Raw genomic sequence first — 21143 nt, 5'->3', positions numbered from 1 at the left:
TTTAAGACCTTTTTAAGACCACTTTAATGAAACTTAAGACCTACATCGTAAAACACCAGATCAAATCCCAATAATGACTATTACTAACAAATGTTTTAATTAAAAATACATTTATTATAAAAAAAAACTCATTCAGCACACTGCAAAGTGATGTTTTTGGTAAATATCAAACATTTATAACAATAAACAGATAAACTAACTTTTCAAATCGTCTTTGTAAAGTTTCTCAGCATTCAAATTGCTTCAACCATTGCTTCAGAGGGCTAGACAGATAGGTAAGAGAGATATAGATAGTAGGGGTGTAACGTTCACAAAATTCACGGTTCGGATCAATACGATACACTTGTGTCACGGTTTGGTACGTTTTCGATACAGCAAAAAGAAATAAATGCCAGAGAATTTTTTTTATTATTATTATTATTATTTTATTTATTAAAACTAATACACTTTGACCAATGATGGAGCTATAATAGACTTTTCTTAGGAGCATAAACAAAACAGCTCCTTGGAAAAAAATGAAATGTAACCTAATATTGTAGTAGTTATAAACAAAGGTCTATTTTTAGGTCAGATTAACATTTGAGGGCAGCAATTGTATTCATAATGTCAAAATAAAACCGACGTAATGTTACTTGAAGCCATTATAGCCTACTATTCCTGCCAAACTTCCATGGTTGCAGTTAGTGTTACTACAGTAAATCCATGGTGAATGTTGCTGATCTGTGGACACTGTTTCTTCCTGGCTTCCACGCCCTGTTTGATCCGTTAAAAACGGAGAAATGTGAATGTTTCTCACTAGATCTCACAGCGATGTTATTACTTCTGTGGCGAATTCAAATGATTTATTTACTGGATCTCTTATTAGCGCTGTGTAGTAACCGTGTCGCTTGATCAAGATCGCTCGCGCTGCACTGGTCCAAACTGATAAACGGTCCTTCAACCACACAATAACGAGTAGCCCAGTTTCGTTCCGCTTACGTTTGCACATTTGATGTTGGACAATGTTGTGGTCGCGCCGGCGTCTCTTACATTATGAGCGCGCTTGCCACGCGCAACGCGCCTGCATTTGAAATAATTAAATTTTGGTCGGCAGGAAAAATGGTCCAACGAAACGTTCGGTTCTATGATACTTCATCACACCGGCGCTATAAGTGAAGTCAAGCTGTTAGTGTTGCCTGGATACGATTTGGGCGGACTGAACCAATTTATGATAATCGAGAGGGGGAGAGGGGCCCACGGACGTTTGTGTTTCCTAAACAAATACATTTTTTGACACCAGGAAACAGCAAATAGAATAATTTAAAGTTAATAATTTTTACTATCAAATATTTTTTTTAGCACCACAATTTTATTGGGGGCTTCTCTGGGCCCCCTCTTAGTCATGGGCCCCGAGAATCGTCATCGTTTACCCCCCCTTTACAGCGCCCCAGTGCAGCCTCATTTAAAAAAAAACAAAAAAAACTTTTAGGTTATTTTCAGATAATGTTATGTGTAAAAACTATTTAATTAGCCAAAAAAAAATCTCTTTAATTAATTTGAAAAACTGTGAAAAATATGAAAAATTCATATTGTGTGAAGTTGGTGAGTTGATCAGTTTAGCGCGTGCGGCAGTTTTGTCCTCTTTAAAGTTCCCATGAAACCAAAATTTAACTTTTTTGGCTCTTATATGATTATGTTAGCCTTACTGTTATCTATAAGCTAGTTTGCTCCAAAACAATATCAAAATTCGCATTTGGAAGATAAGCATTCAATTTTGATGACATCACTACTTCAGCTTCTCATTTTCTGTCCAATCAAATGCTCTCTAGAATCTGAAGTGTCCCGCCCCCTCGGCTCTACATTATAAATCGGTCATTTTTTCATGTTTACTATTTTCTACATGGTAAATGGCACATTATATAGGGCATATAGGGAATAATTCAGACTGTGTAAATATGGGCAAATGAAATCTAGTTTCACACAACTGTCGCAGTGCGCACACAATGGCTGTGCCGGTGAAAGCGAGAATGAGAGTAAATTATTTGGATTAATAACCTTGATTTTATAACTTATGCACTTTGGCTGCAGTTTGTATAGTTAGCACCACTGCGACTCCTTAGAGTAGCCTTTGTTGACATTGATGAATATTTAACAATTAATCAATATCTTGATATTTCATTTCCATATATATATATAAGGGTTAGGAGACCAAATTTGTTTAACTTTTGTTAATCTGTTGTAGAGGCTCCAAGGACGTTATTCAAGTCTTGGTTGTTTAGTGCGTCCTTATAAGGACATTTATGGACATTTTTGCTAATGCCAACTGCATAACTTTTGGCACAAGTGTGTATTTTTATTGGAATTTTACTATTTCACCCCCATTACCTTTAATAAATCTATTTTACACAAGGTACACAAAATAGTTACACTTAGGATCTTAAGAAAAAAAATGTCCCGATTGAAACCCATTAAAACTGCAATTTTTAATCCCATGATACAGTCTTTGTTAATAGGCTTTCATTCTGTTGGCAAGGCTTCAAAATAAACATGTTTACTATTTTTTACCAGATGGTGCCTTTTTCTCAGATTTGGCCTATAAAGCAAATCACTTTATTCCTGTTTTCTGCTTCTGCAGAGCCAATTGGATAAATTATTAAGCTATAATTTTTTTTTAAATGAGACCAAACTTTAGTCTGTGCTCCAAAGCTTAACATTTTTATGACAGTGTTTTTGTTGACATTTTTGTCCTCTAAGGACCTCAGAGTAACTTTTTCAAATTGATGCACAAGGGTTAAATTATGACATGGTGTATTGTAATTGCATCTATATCACAGGGGTTATACGAATAATGGCCCATGGTAATTGCAGTAGGCACAGACGGAGCACAGGAATTCTGCACAGATGGTGTGCCAGAAAATGGAAACTCTTCAGTATAATGAATTCAGAAAAAGGAGAAATATCACATGAAATGTGCTGACAGGTGAAAGTAACATTGTCGTCCAGAACAGAGTGTGAGTTAATTAAGGGATGAAAGGGTGCAGATCTACAGTATGTGAGCTTGGTTTCTCTCTCAATAGGCTATTATTGCATAAAGAAATTCTTCTTTTTTGTATGCAACATGCAATATTAGTTTTTATATGTGTAATGATGAAAAAAAAAAAATAATTTTAACTTGCAATTTATTTAAGGAAGTAGCCTACTGATTAAAAAATAAATAAATATATATAAATCACTGTGTCCAGACTGATGTATTTCAGTAAAGTCTAATGAGAGTTAAATTTTTTATGGTAGAGCAGAACATGACTGGGGTGGGCTTCTATTATTAATTTCCTTCTATTTACTACATTCCATCACTTTACAACTTAAATATTTAAATGATTCTGCTAACTTAAGCATCTGGACGTGCTCTTGCCTCAGGAGGAAAGCACAGCTGGTGACCGGAGGTTGTGTCAGTGTCTTCATGCTGCCGCGAGGGGGCGCATGTGCGCAGCGATCGAACACAGTTAAAGACAAAGCTCTAGCTTGCCTTGAACCTCAACCGATAACTCACTCATCTCCTTTACCAGAGGTCGTGAACAGGTAACTGACGCCTCACCGCGCTGGATTTAATGGAAGTCTGTTGGAAAATGTTCGTTGATCTTTTCCTGGAGGGCATTCATTAACTTTTGACCTATTGGAAGATACATCCGAGCGTTTTGATCGTTTGAGTAAGTCGCCTTGGCTTTCCATTTCCAAATTCATCTGTGTGTAAAATTAGCTGTGTTCTGTGTCGACTGCTTAATATGTTTCGTCAATTATATATATATATATATATATATATATATATATATATATATATATATATATATATATAGTTTTTTTTTAATCTACAATTATTATTGATAGCAACAATATTTATATCGAGGGCATAGTGTTTTAATAAATTAGGCTACTTATGAATCGTGTATTTCTGCTTTTTTAATCTTAAATTATTTACCTTCATCGGCATACTATTATTATAAAATATTATGTTTTATGTTATTTTATATTCATAAAATAAAGTAAATAAATGTAATGTTTTTATGAAGGGATTAAAACATTTGCAACACCATTCATGATTATACATCAGCATGACTGCAAATCAGTTTGACAGGTGAATTGGGGAAAATAAAGCTATTGATTTACACAAAGTAAAAACCTTTCTGTCTTATTTACTGCTGTTAGCACTTATATTTAATATGGGAATCTCAGCTTCCCTTACTCACACACTATGCAGCGTGAGACTGAAAGCATGAATAAATCAAAGGATATGGAAAGCTTTTACTTGTTCGTGTTTGTGGCTTTTCTACATTCTTTTAAGGGGTATGTGAATAAATGTGTATGTCCGTGGCGTGTATATCTATGTGTGTAACTGTCTCTGTCCTTTTTCAGGTCATACATGAAGATACAGATGACCTCAAGATGTGAAGGAAGAAAACAAAGGAATGAAGACGAGGTATACATATTAGATAAAGAAGAGGATCTTATTTGCTTTTGTTGTCATCTATATTGTCTGGGGAGGTAAAAGTGAATTGTGTAGTCAGTACTGTGTGGAAGAAGAGATGCATTGGCTTTGAGTTAGTGAAACGACAAAAGGAAAGAATGGATTTCACATCATCTGCTTTTTTCTGTCATGGCCTTCAAGCTTTTTTGTGCATGAATGGAAACGTTAGTACCTGAAAAGTAAAGTAAAAACTTCAAATTGTTAACATGTAGTTTAGTCATGATGTAGTTCTGTCATAGTTGACCCACTCAACATCACGGGAAAACCACTATGAATCTGACCCCAGATCAGACACCAACCCAGTTCTACACCCTTCCCAGGGCATTGGACCTTCAGCGTGAACCTCAAAACAAGAGCAGGTCGACTCCAGCCAGCTTCTTCAACAGCTCCTTCTTCTTCCAGGATAATGCTGCTTTAGAATGGCAGCTGTTCCTCACCATCCGAGAGCCTGGCACCATTATATTGACTGTCCTTTACTCTATTTCCTTCCTTGTGGGTTTCTTAGGAAATGTCATGTCCCTCAAAGTCCTACTTGGCCAGCATGGAAGCATGCGTCTGTCGGGTGCGAGCGCCACCCGCTGCCTGCTGATAAACCTAGCGGTGTGCGATCTAGCAGTTGTTTGCGTGTGCATGCCTGTCACCCTGGGCCACCGCATCTACACACCATGGGTGTACGGGGACTTTCTGTGCCGCGCAGTGCCGTTCACGCAAGCGGTGTCAGTTTCAGCCAGCGTCCTGAGCATCACTGTCATCAGCATCAGCCGGTACTATGCTGTTCACTCGCCGCTACAATCCCGAGCCTACTTCACTCGTCGACGCATCCTCGCCTCCGTCACAATCGTGTGGCTCGTCTCCTCAGTGATCTGCATGCCCGTTGCAATAGTCACCAGGCGTGATGAAGTAGCTTTGATCGAAGGGCTGGCCATCGTGCTGCCCGTCTGTGGAGAGGTGTGGCCTCAGCCACGCTTGCGACAGGCGTACAACGTCCTGCTGTTCAGCGCGCTCTACTGCCTACCTGTTGCGTTTAATCTCACTCTAGCCTTCCTCACGTGTCGCCGGCTGCGCAGCACTGGCACCGAGGGTCAGTTCACAGAGCTGGACCCCCGTTCTCAGGCGCTTCATGAGACGAGGTTGCAGGGGCGCAAGCAGATCGCACGTATGGTCGCAGCTTTGGTGCTGCTCTTTGCTCTGTCATGGTTGCCTATGTACGTGACTGATATTTGGCTGGACCGTGAGCTCCGCCATCCACCGGACTGGCTCCTACAGACCAGGCCCTTTGCACAGTGGTTAGGCCTCACCAACTCTTCTCTCAACCCATTTTGCTACTGCTTCATTGGTGACCTCCACCGCTCAGCCAAGGCTTTGCGTTTGCGCCTCTGTGGCCCGTCCCCAGCCTCAGCGCTGGCTCTGGCCTCCCTCCCAAAAATATTCAACCTGCAGAATCAAGACAAATCTCCAGGGAGCGCCGCTCTCAACACAACCAGCTCCTGTGGAGAGGATAGTGGAAATCTGAATCTGTCGATATGGTGGACTCAATCTCGCACGTGCGAGTCTGTGAGCTTACCTTATCACTTAGGAATGAGCGAGGCGATTGCACTGGACACATAGCAGGCCTGATGCACCGCTGTGGACATTCGCTCACAGATGTGTTGTGCTTTGTGCTTCTATAAACCCTTCATTCCAAACCTCTTTGACTTTCTTTCTTTTTCAAACAGCCTTGGACCCCATTGACTTTCATTGTATGGACAAAAAATTATTTTGGATTCCACAGAAAAAAAACTAAATCATACCTGTTTGGCTGACTCCTATGGAAGCTTGTTTCCGCCACAGAATAAAAACTAAAAAAGGTAATTGCGACTTTTTATCTCGCAATTCTGAGTTTTTATCTCTGAAATGCTTGATATAAAGTCGCAATTGCGTGTTATAAAGTTAGAATTGTGAGAGAAAAGTCAGTCTTTTTTTCTTAGAATTTGACTTTATAACTTGCAGTTTTGAATTTATATCTCACAATTCTGAGAAAAGATGTCAGAATTGCAAGAAATAAACTAGCAATTGCGTGTAATAAAGTCAGAATTGCGAGATATAAAAGTCGCAATTATCTTTTTGGAAACAAGCTTCCATAGACTCCAACGACACAAGGATGAGAAAATGATGACTGAATTTCACTTTTGGATGAAACATCTCTTCATGTTTTGAAAAATAGCTTTCAAGGTTTGAGGAAAAATTGGCAAACAATTATTTTGTGGAATATTCTCAAGTGGGAATGGGACAGTCATGTGTGAGCATTGTGCATCTTTTTAATCATACATCATTGTTTAACTGCATAGTGATTAAACCATTCATATTACAGTTGGAGTAGATGTAACTCTTAGCCATGTTTAGATCTTCTGTAAATGTACTAATAATATATCATAAATATCTTGCCATTTACAACTTAAGTACCATGTAAGAAATCCATATTGTGAAGGAATAAAGTGGTTCAATGCAGAATGTATAAGGTTATGCTGCTAAGTTTTGCCTAGAGCAGTGTCTAAAAATAAACCAACCGTCTAGCAGAGCAGCAATTAAAATTATCATCCGAGTGAAACCGAGACACATACATAAGCACTCACACCTACGATCTCTGGTGAAGAAACGTCATGGAAGCGTCTTTCTGTGAACACACTCACAGCTTCTCACCTTCTCTACTAAATGTGGAAACCATCTGCATCTCAAGTCATCACCCTCTTCTTAGTGTTATCTTTCTGAAGTCAGAGCAGAAACTTAGTTTCTAAACTACACTACAAAGGTTTAGGGTCAGTAGGAAAGAAATTAATACTTTTATTCAGAAAGGATGGATTAAATTGATCAAAAGTGACAGTAAAGACATGTATAATGTCACAAAACATTTCTATTTATTTTGAACTTCAGATTCATCAAAGAATCCTAAAAAAAAAGAAGGTAAGCAGCAGCAACTGTGTTCAGTATTGATAAGTATAAGAAATTGTTTCTTGAGCACCAAATCACATTAGAATTAGGGATGCACGATATATTTGCCACCATATTGGTATCGGCCAATATATATACATTTTTTAATGTTATTGTTATAGGCCTGATAAGAAAATTTAGATGACATATTAAAGCCGATAAATAATGGATTATTTCCTTCAGCTGAGACACTTCATATTCGCACTGTTCACATTGATGGTTTTGAATTGATTGAAATATGATTAGAATCACTTAAAAAAAGGAAAATACAGTTAAGTGCAAGTCTGTCATATAGGCTACATAACATTATAATGAGAACATTATAATTGTGTGCTTGAGACATGGATTTTAATGGTGAGACCTTTGTTTTTGTAATCAGGCAAAAATTACATACAAATTTGGATTTAGATTTATCGGCCAATATATCGGCTATCAGCTTTCAAATATAAAGAATTATCGGTTATCAGTATCTACCAAAATTTTCTTATCGGTGCATCCCTAATTAGAATGTGACACTGAAGACGGGAGTGGTGATGCTGAAAATGCAGCTTTGCATCACATGAATCATTTCCATTTTCAAATATATTATAATAGAAATCTTTTTTTTTGTGATAATAGTTCACATTATCACTGCTTTACTGTATTATTGATAAGTAAATGCATCCTTGGAATGAGTATAAGAGACTTCTTTTAAAACCATGTAAAAATGTTACTGGATGTGAATGTAGAATTTACAGTGACTGCAACTTCAACCTAATGAGACAAAAATGATGTTTGGATAATATCTTTGGTTTAATAAAAAAAAAGAAGAAGCTGTGTAATGTCTGTCACTATGTCTTAAACATATTCTGAGGAGAAATGCCCTCTGGTGAAAATGCTCAATATTTTATTGACTTCGAAATTTTATAGCAGCAGTTGCATAAGAAGCTTCGGCAACTGAAAATAAATTTGACAGGTATGATGGAGATATAAAAACAGATATAAAATGTACAGATTTTTTTAAATATATATATTTCAGTCATTAGCTTACAAAAATACACCATGGCATTATAGTGTATGCTGTTATATAGGCTATACTTCCCTGTCCTACTTAGTTTTTTTTACACACACATTTATACGGGTACATATTTACCCATGAGTTTTGTAAATATTCATTGTTTTCTGCAATATAGACATGATATGTGTCTTGTGTATACTAGTTCCGCTATCTTGGCATTGCTATCTATGTTCAATTAAGATTAAGCAATCAATATAAAAGCATTATGTCTCAGAGAGGACATGACCTCAGATTTGTAAATAGAATTTATAATAAACAACTGCATTTCATTTTGTACTACCAACTGCTCTTGCTCTTTGTACCCACCTTCTCTCTCTCTCTCTCATGCTCTCTTCTAATCAGCCAGAAGCTTTCAAGTGACTTGAAGTGGAGTCAGTGCACAATTGATCCTGACTGACTGAATGTGGGTAGTGGAAACTGATAACATATTCAGAGACCAAACTGTTGTGCTGCGGTTTTTCTACGCATGTACATGCCTTATCTAGTTGGAGGAAAGTGCTACATCAAAAGCATTGAATTTATAAGACACTGTGTCATCTTCTTTGTTTTTCTTTCTGTTCCATTCTGTTGCGCTCCATCCACCTCTTAGCAGTTCAGACAACCCACCGACTAGGTAATTTGGAAAAGAATCTTCCTTAGGCCCCTGAATACATTTAGCCGTGAAACTACTGTAGGGATTTTTCTGCATCTGTTTTCTTCACGCTTACTGTTAGGTCTTGTTAGTAATAAGCACGACACTGTATGCATATCTTCAAAGACCTTGTATTTATTCTAAACAGTAACTTCACGTTTAACACTAAGCACACTTCTTCTTCCCTCTTCCACCCACTTCTTCTTCTTCTTCTTACAACACAGCGTCTCTAGAGGTAGCATTAGGAATTATACTACAGGACACAACATTTCCCCTCTTTGTAAAAACATTCTTCTTAAAGCTGCAGTCCACAGTTTTTCCTCTTTGTCGCCATCTCTGTTCGAAATCTGCAATTGCAGTTATTCGCGGAATTATCAACTTTACGTGCGTTGTGACTCGGCATGAAACAGCGTGGATTAATCCAATGTTTTGAGGAGAATGTGCGGCTGTCAATCACTGCGCTGGTGGTGTGGATACTGTCATTCGCAATCACAGATTCTACTTTTTGGAAGTATGACCAACATAGGAATTTTCACTGGAAAATGGCGTCTGAACAAGTAAGTAACATCCACTTTTGTTCTGACCAACTATGGGGAAAAAAGCATGCAGTAAAGCGTGCTGATTAAATCTAACGATCGCTTATCATATCATGTCAAACCGTGCAAATTATACTTTGTTTTCAAATTGTTAATGTTAACAACATCAGCATTGCGTGACTACATTTAATGCCCTTCCGATATTTGTCCTTGTTTTCGCATGGGCCTGTTGCAGTCTCTTTTTTTCTCCGAAGTCCGAAGTCTTTCGTGTTTTACAATGGGTGAATCTCCAGTTGTCACTGGTGATTGTCGTTTGAATCTTTCTGGATCCGCCATCAAATTGATAAGTTTAATTGTATCAGAGAAAAGGCTATAAATCTCCACCTCCAACATCCTCACACTCATAGCCTACTAGCCGAGACTCCTTCTTTATGAGTACAGATGTGACGTAATGACGCAAAGACATGCTCGAATTTCCCGCGGAAATCCACCAGTACCACTGAAATTAAAAACATTATTACAAGCTTACCATTTTGAATCGAGCTATGGCAAGCAGATAGTTTTGAACACTGGCTGGTTATGTACTTGCTAAAAAAATTATTTTGGATAATTTTTAACCCAAAAAAGCTACGGACTGCAGCTTTAACTCAACCATAAGGAAACATGTACTCTGAATAAAGTTATCTTACAACATAGTGTCTCTAGAGGTAGCATTAGGAATTACACTACATGACAAAACACTTACATTACTTATACAAACCTATAAATAACTGCATCTCCGTTGCCAAAGTGGTGTACCGTTGACAGTATTTCAGTATGATGTAATGCAGGGGTGTCCAATCCTGCTCCTGGAGTGAGGTAAGAAATCATACGAATTCGTAAGATCTTTGCTATCGTACATATTTTACGAGTTGCCCAATTCGTATGAATTAGTACCCCGGGGACCCCTGACCCCGCCTCTAAACCTAGCCAGACAAATCGTACGAATTGGTCGTGAGATAGCGTCTCCTTGCAGCATATCTCAATTTGTGTGTGTAACAGAGGATTTCCTGCCGCTGTTTTGACCCCTTTACACATTTTGTAAGTTCTTTGTGAGTTCTCAGCTGGTCAAAATACCATCGTATGTATGCACATACAACTGGCGCATTAGGTCCAGTACACAGCCTTGTATTGGATGATTGATCATTTCTGTTGTAAACAATACTTCATCAAAGCTATTTTGTCATTTTATATCTTTCAATGTTAATAATGACAGTGTGAACACTAAGCGAACCAGGACTAAATATATAATTTTCTTTTTTGGTCCTGACCAAAAGAACCAAGAGAACCGAACTACAAATGTGAACAGACCCTAAAAATACTCAAAGAAACATAAGGAGTTTGTAAATACAGCAGTATTGATTTTGTTAACTTTGGAGTGTTTTCTATTTCATCAATCAAATTCTTTGATAAAGCATGCACATACATATTGCATCTTAAAATTAATAATGACTGTCTGTGAATTCTGCAGTCCTGGCTTTCTCATACATTATTAATGAGTTCATCTTCATCAGCACAGTCTCTGTGTAGATTGATAGTGACATTTTGCCCAAGGGATATGTGGGTAAATTTAGTAGTTGTGTGTGTATTAATAACTATGCACATGGCCAAAACTATGTGTACACCCAAACACACCCATATGAGCTTGAGAACATTTAAATGAAAAAATCATGGATGTTAATCAGGAGCGCATTAACGCACTCAAGCACAGGGGCCTAGGCTGCTAGATGCACGAAAATAATATTCTTCAAATAATTATTTTTATATATGGGAGTTTACAGCAGTGACAACCGCATTCTATAAACAAACTCACACACCCATACAGTAGGTAGTCAACCAGAATTTTTATTTTTAGGACAATCGTATTTTCGGCAAAGCCTGGACTGGAAAGTCCAGTAACGATCCAGATACTGGAAAATCTGTAACGACACTGTGCACGAGAGCCACTCTGCGAGTGTTATCTAAAGGTTTTATACATCTCTTGTCTTCAATTGCTGCTGTGATTTAATTAAATAAACGTGAGCACTGCATGTTTCAAAGTAAAAACGAGGTGCTGTTGCATGTTCTACATACTCACACTTTCAGAGCAGTTTGCAATAGCACACATTTTTGCTAAACGATTGCTGATAAATTATGACTACTTTGTTTAATTTATGGTGTTGATATCATACCTGTAAACTCATCACATTTCAACCAAGTTTCAGTTGCATTTTCCTTTCATCCTTAACTACCGTAATGTTGTAACCCAGAGGAATCTGATTATCTTCTGGCACCCCTGGGGTAGATAGTTGGGCCTCCCTTATTTGCTGCTTTAACAGTTTCCATTCTTCTGGGAAGGTTTGACACTAAATTTTGGATGTTTTGCCAAAACAGATTTGTTCCCATTTGTACACACGAGCATCACTGAGTTCAGGCACTGATGTTGGGTGACTGGTCCTAACTCGCAGTTTGTATTTCATTCCAAAGGTCTTCAGTGGGGTTCATGATTTTGTTCTTGTCTTAGAACATTATTTGGCAGCCAGTATGCATTATTATAGGTGAATTTTTTTAAATGGATGTGCAATCTGTGCATGCACATACTATAAGTCTGACAAATGATGTAACGTGTGTGTGTGTGTGTGTGTGTGTGTGTGTGTGTGTGTGTGTGTGTGTGTGTGTGTGGTGTACCTGCTGTGGTCCTAATTCTGCCTTCCAGTCTCACCATCAAACAGTCAGTGTTGTGTAACTGTGAGGTTTGAGCAGCTAGTAACACAGGCTACTGATAATTTAAGGTAGTAAGTAACTACACTGGCTCAACGTAGGTAAAATCTTTTTTAAATATATTACTATCAGATTTATATTTTTCACCTCTGCAATCAAATCTTTGTTCATATGGCACAAGTTATCTACTCAACAGAATTATGGCAGATTAAATATGAATAAATACAGCTGTTTAGAATCAATTATATATCAAATGAGCAGCTTGACAGTGCATCATTTAAAAAGTGACTGCAAATAGATCATATAAAAATGTAACTGATTAAATAGCAAACTGCAAACACGTAGCAAACTGGTACGTGAATTATTGTGTTCATGTAGTTCTAAATTGTTTAGTTCCAGACTTTTTCAAATTATAATACAATTAAAATAAGTTAAATAAAATATAATAATATTATTTGAAATGTACATAAATATGTTTTTAGCTCCTATACTTAGACAATGTTTAAACATTAATCAGTGTTTAGCAGAATCAAAGTTGATTTGATCTGAGTTGGATAATTAGTTGGTAACACTGAGTTTATATATATGTGTGTGTATATATATATGATTTAACATACAATTATGGATATTTAAGTTTATACAGAACATGAATGTAAAAGAAAACATGTATTACATTTGGATATACAGAGACATGTTAGAGGATACACGACTACAACATCAACTGAGATTCTAAAGGCTGATAGTATTCACATCAAGAGAAAAAGCTGCAATGCCATTTAAAGGTTAAGGTTTCATGAGTCTTGAGTGAGAATGAAAAGTTGAAAATTGCCTCTACACTTTCAAACACATGCTGGCATCAGATATACAGCAATTATATTACTCGAATCAGCCTATTTAAAATATTGGGTAGTTTATAATGCATTCAATATCGACGTCACACGTTACTTTAACAGATTGTCTCGAGACTCTAGAGGCTTCTTGTATTCTTTCAGTCTGTCTAGACAATGAAAGAAAGTGAGAGAAGAGAACGTGTGATCCATATTCCCCATAAACACCACAGCTGTGAAGTCTGTCACAACTAATCGTATGGCTGCCAATCTCACTATACAATACATCAGCGCTGTATCTGAAAATGATGCACACAAGATGCAGTCTGATTACGTCTGAAAATCCAGCAAATCGATGATGATGATGGTGATGTGTGTGCTTAAGCTGCACTGTTCTCTATATTGATCTGTGACTGTCGACTCAATATTTCTCTTCAAGGAGCTTTCAAAGTGTATTTTCGCTTTGGACTGATTAAACTGTTCTGCCTTGTGAAGTTAGAAATGTAATTAAGATAATTACGCAACGTTTTTTATTCAGCAAAAACTTTTATATACTGTTACAAAATATTCCTGTTTCAAATAAATACTGTTCTTTTGAATTTACTCTTCATTAAAGAATCCAGAAAAAGGGTGTCCTGGTTTCCACAAAAATATTAAGCTGCTGTTTTCAACTTTGAGAAAAATAAGAAATGTTTCTTGAGAACCAAATCAGCATATCAGAAGGATTTCTGAGGGATTGTGACACTGAAGACTGGAGTGATGATGCTGAAAATTCAGCTTTGCCATCACATAAATAAATTACATTTTAAATATATATTAAAATCGAGACAATCGTAATATTTCACAATATTATTCTATTTGTGATGGAATACATGCAGCCTTGGTAAGTATTTTTTTTTAAAACATTAAAAAATCTTACAAGTGATTGTGTGCGTTTCACAAGTGTGTGTTTATAAAAGCAAATGAAGATAATTTAAAGACATGACAATATTATCACAAAAACAAAGCGCAGAGGGACCATTAAATGCTTGCAAGTTAGAGCAAAATTACTGAACTGTTAATTAAAGTTTTCTAAATTCCTCAGGGCATGCTGTGTGATCTCAGCATTTCTCACTTTTTAAAAATCTGATGAATAATGATCAAATTGGCATCCAGCAGCATTTTGATTAGGTAAAAAAAACAAAAAACCTTTCACCTAGTATTTGAGATAATTACTGATCCGTATGAGTACTTTGCTCAGCTAAAACAGAGTTCTTCTATGGGCAAAAAAAAAAAAAAAGAAAGAAAAAGTGTCCACAGGACCTCTCTGTGTCTCAAACATAAAAATATAATTATTTCATAAATAATCAGTAAAATGATAAAGTGAATCTGAATGATAAAGTAAATCTGAAAATATAGTCAATTTAAGTGATGTCTTGCATGACAAACACTTTTATTTATTATAAGTTTTATAATACCTTTACAAGGTATAAGTTTTCACTCACCCTCATGTCGTATTAAACCTCTATGACTCTTTCATTTGCAGAACACATATTTTGAAGAATATTGGTTGCAGCCAAATAGAGTTGGTGATCATTGATTGACACACTGAATGGACAAAAAACACACAGAGGGCCCTATCTTGCACCCAGCGCAATTGACTTTTTACATCAACGAATGTATCATTCATATTTTGATGCACAGCGGACTTTTCCCTCAGCAGACACACGTCGGTAAATTAGGGAATGAACTTGCGCTCCCGGGGGCGGTTCAGTGAAAAGAGGAGGTGTGTTCCGGCGCAAATGTTCCCTGGTGCTATTTTGCAATTCCAGAAAACAATTCCGCCACAGACCAGGAAAAACCTAGTCTAAAGTCAGTGGCGCGTTTTCAGTGGCGCATTCAGATGCTATTTTAAGGGCGCATGCTTGGCCATAATGTAGCATGTGCACAACGTGCATACACTCTGCTTCTCTCATATGCACACAGACGCAGCAGTTGACATTTTTGCAAACCGTACATAATTACAAGGAAAAAATATTCCACATGAGGGAAATCATTGTGGTGTCCATGAAGATGTGAAAAAATAGCTATAAATCTAGCTTACACATTTACCAAAATTATTATACGCCTGTTTAACCGAAGCTTATTTGGGTGGGTTTCTCACATCCCCATACAAAGTCACTTCTCTGTCTTTTACGGCCCTGACGAGAACGTCGGTCTCCTCGGCTGTGAACCGCTCCTGGCGTGCGCCAGGCAAATCCGCCGTTATAATAGCAGTCCGCCATGGAACAAGCGTGCCTGCTCTTTAAAGGGAATGTGAGATGATGCTCTGATTGGTTTATTTCACTAATGTAGCTACTACAGACCAACCCATTTTAGATTTGCGAGATCCGCCCACAAAGTTACTTGAGTTTCCTGTTTGATACTTGCGTTTCAGATCGTTAAAATAGGGCCCAGAGACATTTAGCCTACAAATATCTTATTTTGTGTTCCACAGAAAAAAGAAAGTCATAAAAGTTTGGAATGAATCATGGGATGAAGAACTTCATTTTTGGGTGAACTAGCCTATCATCATTGTGAAACATGTAGGCCTGTCACGGTAATCCAGGTAAATTACCGTAAAATGACCAGAATGACTTTTCTGGTAAATACACAATACTGTTCACACAAGCAATGGTGTTCTGTCTTTTTGCTGGTAAGATAGTTCACTGGTATTTTTGTACTGATGTGTGAATAGCCTATGTGATGCAAATCATCAGAAATTATTTTAAAATGCTGAGCCGTTTTCTTCATCCTCATGGATGAGGAAAAGGGCTTTAGTTTCACTATCTGTCCAGTTTGACTAAATTTTTTACATCTGAGTATGACCACAAACCAAAACCGATTTGTATTTTTAAGTCCTGTTCACACTTGATCCAGTGGCATGCAGTGGTGTCTGAAATTATTTATTTATTTATTTTATTTTATATATATATATATATATATATATATATATATATATATATATATATATATATATATATATATATAAATCAATAAATTCATGTCCCAGTTCAACTCAATCTTGTCACATTTTCCTGGTTAAATAAACATTACTTTACATTACATCAAAAAAGAAACCAAACACAATTCTAGTTTTAGTATTTTTTTTATTGTTCTGTTTATTAAAACCAAGTATAAATCTCAAGTTAGTGTTTTAAGCATTTTTACATTTATTCCAAAGGAATAACTGAAGGCAGTTACTAACATTTTAAACAATATTTTATTTGTGTATTGATGTTCAGCTGTTCTTTTTTAGTACTCAACCTATTTTCCGATCATCATTCATGCTTGGTAAACGAAGATGTATCTTTAATTTCACCAAGCTGATTGCTTATTAACGGTAGCCTAAATTACCATTAAAGACTGTAATGAAAGGGGCTATATATAGACTGACAGATTCCATCATTCTTTCTTTGAATTTCAATTGACAACATGTCTTTATGTCAGTATAGTGAATATGGCACCACAGTTCAAACATACTTCATCAGGTCTGTTGATGGGGGATGAAAACCTGAACCTGTATACAACACTGTGTCTTGCTTTAGTGCTTTTTAAAGTAAGTCTTGCCATTTCAAACCCGTCAAGAGGAAGCACTGAGCCAGTCACAGGAGGCGTTCCTGCCATCTCTGTCAGCTTGGCCCTTTTAAGATGAGGTGACATCAACCAGCTCTGTCTCCTCAGGGTGTAAACTTTATCTGGATGTGTCTGCTATCGTGATCACAGCTCCTGCAGTCAAGTCTCACGAGTTTAAGGGTGTAAGATTGGCTATTGTTGAACACTGTTGTTGTGCGTCACTAAAGCAGAAAGTTATTCTCTGTAAACTATATCACAAAATATTCTTCTTGCTCATAAGAGAATGGAGATGATGATTAAAGGCTTCTGAATATGCTCTTATGTAGCCTAAGTCAAGTCAAGTCAAGTCAAGTCAAGTTTATTTGTATAGCGCTTTTCACAATACAGATTGTATCAAAGCAGCTTCACAGTATTAAATTAAAATAATACAACAAAGTTTGTTTCAAGAGGAATTTATTGATTGATAAAATTAAATTAAATGTCCCCAAAATATCCCCAACTGAGCAAGCCAAAGGCAACAGTGGCAAGGAACCGAAAAACTCCATCAAGTGACCTAATGGTGTCCTAAAACTCCATCAGGTGACCTAATGGAGAAAAAAAACCTTGGGAGAACCCAGGCTCAGTCGGGGGCCAGTTCTCCTCTGGCATTTATGAGCTAGAGGCCGGATTGTAGTTTGAACTGTAGGATTATATGAATGCCTAGACTTTAATCTAGTTTTAAACTGGGAGAGCGAGTCTGAGCAACGAACAGTATCAGGAAGACTATTCCAGAGTTTTGGAGCCAAATGTGAAAATGCTCTCCCTCCTTTGGTGGTTCTGGATATCCTAGGTATGACCAAAAGCCTTGAATTTAGTGATCTTAAAGAGCGCGATGGATTATAGGGCGATAGAAGATCCGTTAAATAGACTGGAGCTAAGCTGTTTAGGGCTTTATAAGTCAGTAGCAATACCTTATAATTAATACGGAGCTTTATAGGTAACCAATGCAGTGATGATAAAATCGGTGTTATATGATCATATTTTCTTGATCTCGTAAGAACTCTAGCGGCGGCATTTTGGACTGTAGCTTGTTTATTGAGGATGCAGGACAACCAGCTAATAAAGCATTACAGTAATCCAGTCTCGAGGTCATGAATGCATGAACTAACTTTTCTGCATCAGAAACTGATAGCATATTACGTAGCTCAGCAATGTTTCTAAGGTGGAAAAAGGCTGTTTTTGTAACATGAAATATGATTTTCAAAAGACAGGTTGCAATCGAGTATAACACCCAGGTCTTTTACTGTGTAGAGGATAAAGTAACAGGACATCCTATGATGTTAAAGTTGTATTGTGCGAGGTTTTGTGGGTGGTTTTTTGAACCGATAAGTATTACCTCTGTCTTGTCTGGATTTAATAAAAGAAAATTACGCGTCATCCAATCTTTTATATCTTTAACACACTCTGTCAATTTGGAAAATTTAGCGTTTTCATCCGGCCGTGATGAAATATATATTTGAGTGTCATCAGCATAACAATGGAAACTAATTCCATGTTTCCTTATAATATTTCCAAGAGGCATCATATATATTGAAAATAACAGAGGGCCTAACACAGATCCCTGCGGCACTCCATAGTTTACTGGAGTTATGGTCGATTTTTCTCCATTTAAATAGACAAAATGGTAGCAGTCAGATAGGTATGATTTGAACCAGCTTAGTGCTTGTCCTTGAACACCAGTATAATTTTGTAGTCGATCTAAGTGTAATGTGTGATCTATAGTATCGAACGCAGCACTAAGATCAAGTAAAACTGAGATACAGCCTTGGTCAGAAGCTAAAAGTAAATCATTTGTGATTTTAACGAGCGCAGTTTCAGTGCTATGATGCGGTCTGAATCCAGACTGAAACTTTTCATAGATATAATTTTGTTGCAAGAAAGAGCCCAGTTGAGCGGACACCACTTTTTCTAATATTTTAGACATAAATGGAAGATTTGAAATGGGTCTATAATTTGCTAGATTATTATGATCTAATTGTGGTTTCTTAATGAGAGGTTTTATAACTGCCAGTTTAAATGTTCTTGGAACATGACCTAAAGATAAAGACGAGTTAATAATATTGAGGAGAGGCTCTTCCACTACAGGTAACACTTCTTTCAGTAGTTTAGTTGGTATAGGATCTAATAAACATGTTGTTGTTTTAGATGAAGTGATAAGTTTATTTAACTCTTTTTGTTCTATAGTTGTAAAGCACTGTAATTGTTCTTGCGGGGTGATAATTGAAGCTGAATTATAAGGCGCAATTGAAGATTGAACGTTTACAATTGTGGTTCTGATGCTTTCTATTTTCTCAGTGAAGAAGTTCATGAAATCATTACTACTGAACTGCAACGGGATATTTTGCTCGGGTGACGTCTGTTTATTTGTTAGTCTAGCCACGGTGTTAAATAAAAACCTTGGATTGTTTTGGTTGTTTTCTATTAGTTTGCGGAGGTGCTCAGCCCTGGCCACTTTTAGGGCCTTTTTATAACGTGACATACTGTCTTTCCACGTGATTCTAAAAGACCTCTAAATTAGTTTGTTTCCATTTACGCTCTAAAATACGTGTTTCTCTTGCTTAATGCTTTATCGACATTGACTAATAGGTCTGAGAGAAAATCTGCAAACTCTTTTAGGAAATCAGCGTAAGGCCCTGGCGGTCTATATACGGTCTATATACGATAATAGGGATGTTTTTCTAACATCTAAGAGCGTAACATTTAGTACAAGTACTTCAAATGAAATAAACTTATAACCCGTTTTCTGAGTAACATTGAGAATATCTCTATAAATGGTTGCAACACCGCCGCCACGACCAATCAGACGGGGCTCATGCTTATAACAGTATCCAGGAGGAGTAGACTCATTAATACCGAAATAATCATTTGGTTTAAGCCAGGTTTCAGTAAGGCAAAGTACATCGAAGCTATTATCTGTGACTATTTCATTTACAATAACTGCCTTAGGTGTGAGTGATCTAATGTTTAGAAGACCTAGCTTTAGAAATAGTTTTTGTTTACTAATAGCAACATTTTCTGTTTTAATAACAATTCGATTTTTCCTAGATCCTGCAGTAGATTTATTATTTGATCTCACTAAACGAGGAATAGACACGGTTTCTATGCAATGTTCTACACTAGTATTTATATCAGTTAAATTGGTGCAGCAGAGACTATGATTTGGACTTTTGGTTACTAGTCAAAGGGTATTTAACATTTTGGAGATGTTATCCGACAGAAGATCCGCTCCGAATCTGCTTGGGTGTAAGCCATCAGCACGGAAAAGCCTAGGACGCTCCCAAAACAGATTCCAATTATTTACAAAGAGCAGTTTCTGCTCATTGCACCATGACATTAACCATTCATTTAGCGCAAATAATCTGCTGAACTTTTCATGCCCTAATCGGTACGTGGGAAGCGGTCCTGACACAATGATCGTTGTTTCAGGCGATGTGCTGCGTACCGTATCGATTAGATTCCTGAAGTCTTTCTTCAGAATCTCCGTCTGGCGCAGCCTGATGTTGTTCACTCCCGCGTGCAGGACCACAGTTCCGATGCGCTCGTCACCGTTCAGGATCTCGGGAACGCGAGCAGCGATTTCAGAAACACGAGCACCAGGAAAGCAGTGACTGTGCACCTTACTTTTACCTAACGTAGCGTGTACGTGCCGAACGATGCATCGGCGCGTGATGTTTCAAGAGCCAAACACCGGTCTCTCAGCTCGGCCTGTCTCAATAAAAGGTCGTGGATCTGTTTCTCAACAGCTTCCAGCTCAGACTGCAGTGCGTGCAGCTCAAATGTGTCCTCACCTGCACCAAAAGGTAGACTACTTACATCTGATATATTCACCATTTTAACAGATGGACAATGAGTTAGCAACGAATTTGTCCATTTTTTTTTAAACGATTTTAAAATCGATTTTTTTTAAATTACAGAATCGATATTAATTCAAATTAAATTGCTTTATTTTTGTCCTTGCTTATGAGGTTGACAGAAGTTTCAACAGAGGATGAAATGTGTCGTTCTCTTACGAGAGGTCTCTCGTACTTGCGTAAGTATCTTACGCTAGGGGAAAACCTCTTTTCCTCAAGATATTGAAGCCAAAAATTATCCTTAATTTTGCAATAATGTAAAACGCATTGCAGCAGCATGCAGACATGGGCGAGACAGCTCGCGCGCCCATTGGCTGCTCTGCGGCAACTGCACCAGCCTATCGATAGAGGCCCCTCATGACGTCAGAACCAATGAGGGTGCTTCGCGCCCATTACGTCAT

The 21143-nt window shown here is 37.3% G+C and overlaps 1 protein-coding gene across 1 annotated transcript; it reads left to right on the top strand.

The window, feature by feature from the left end:
- The first annotated feature begins 3517 nt into the window (after positions 1-3517).
- Positions 3518-8233, top strand: LOC309495935 (QRFP-like peptide receptor). The gene is made up of 2 exons (XM_082165873.1): positions 3518-3686; positions 4390-8233. The coding sequence occupies exon 2, from the start codon at positions 4772-4774 to the stop codon at positions 6107-6109; it is 1338 nt and encodes a 445-aa protein (XP_082021999.1). The 5' UTR covers positions 3518-3686; positions 4390-4771; the 3' UTR covers positions 6110-8233.
- The last annotated feature ends 12910 nt before the right edge of the window (positions 8234-21143 follow it).

Source organism: Leuciscus leuciscus, assembly GCF_965113295.1.
Source record: "Leuciscus leuciscus genome assembly, chromosome: 3".
Classification (NCBI taxonomy): domain Eukaryota; kingdom Metazoa; phylum Chordata; class Actinopteri; order Cypriniformes; family Leuciscidae; genus Leuciscus; species Leuciscus leuciscus.
This window is presented reverse-complemented; position numbering and strand designations above follow the sequence as displayed.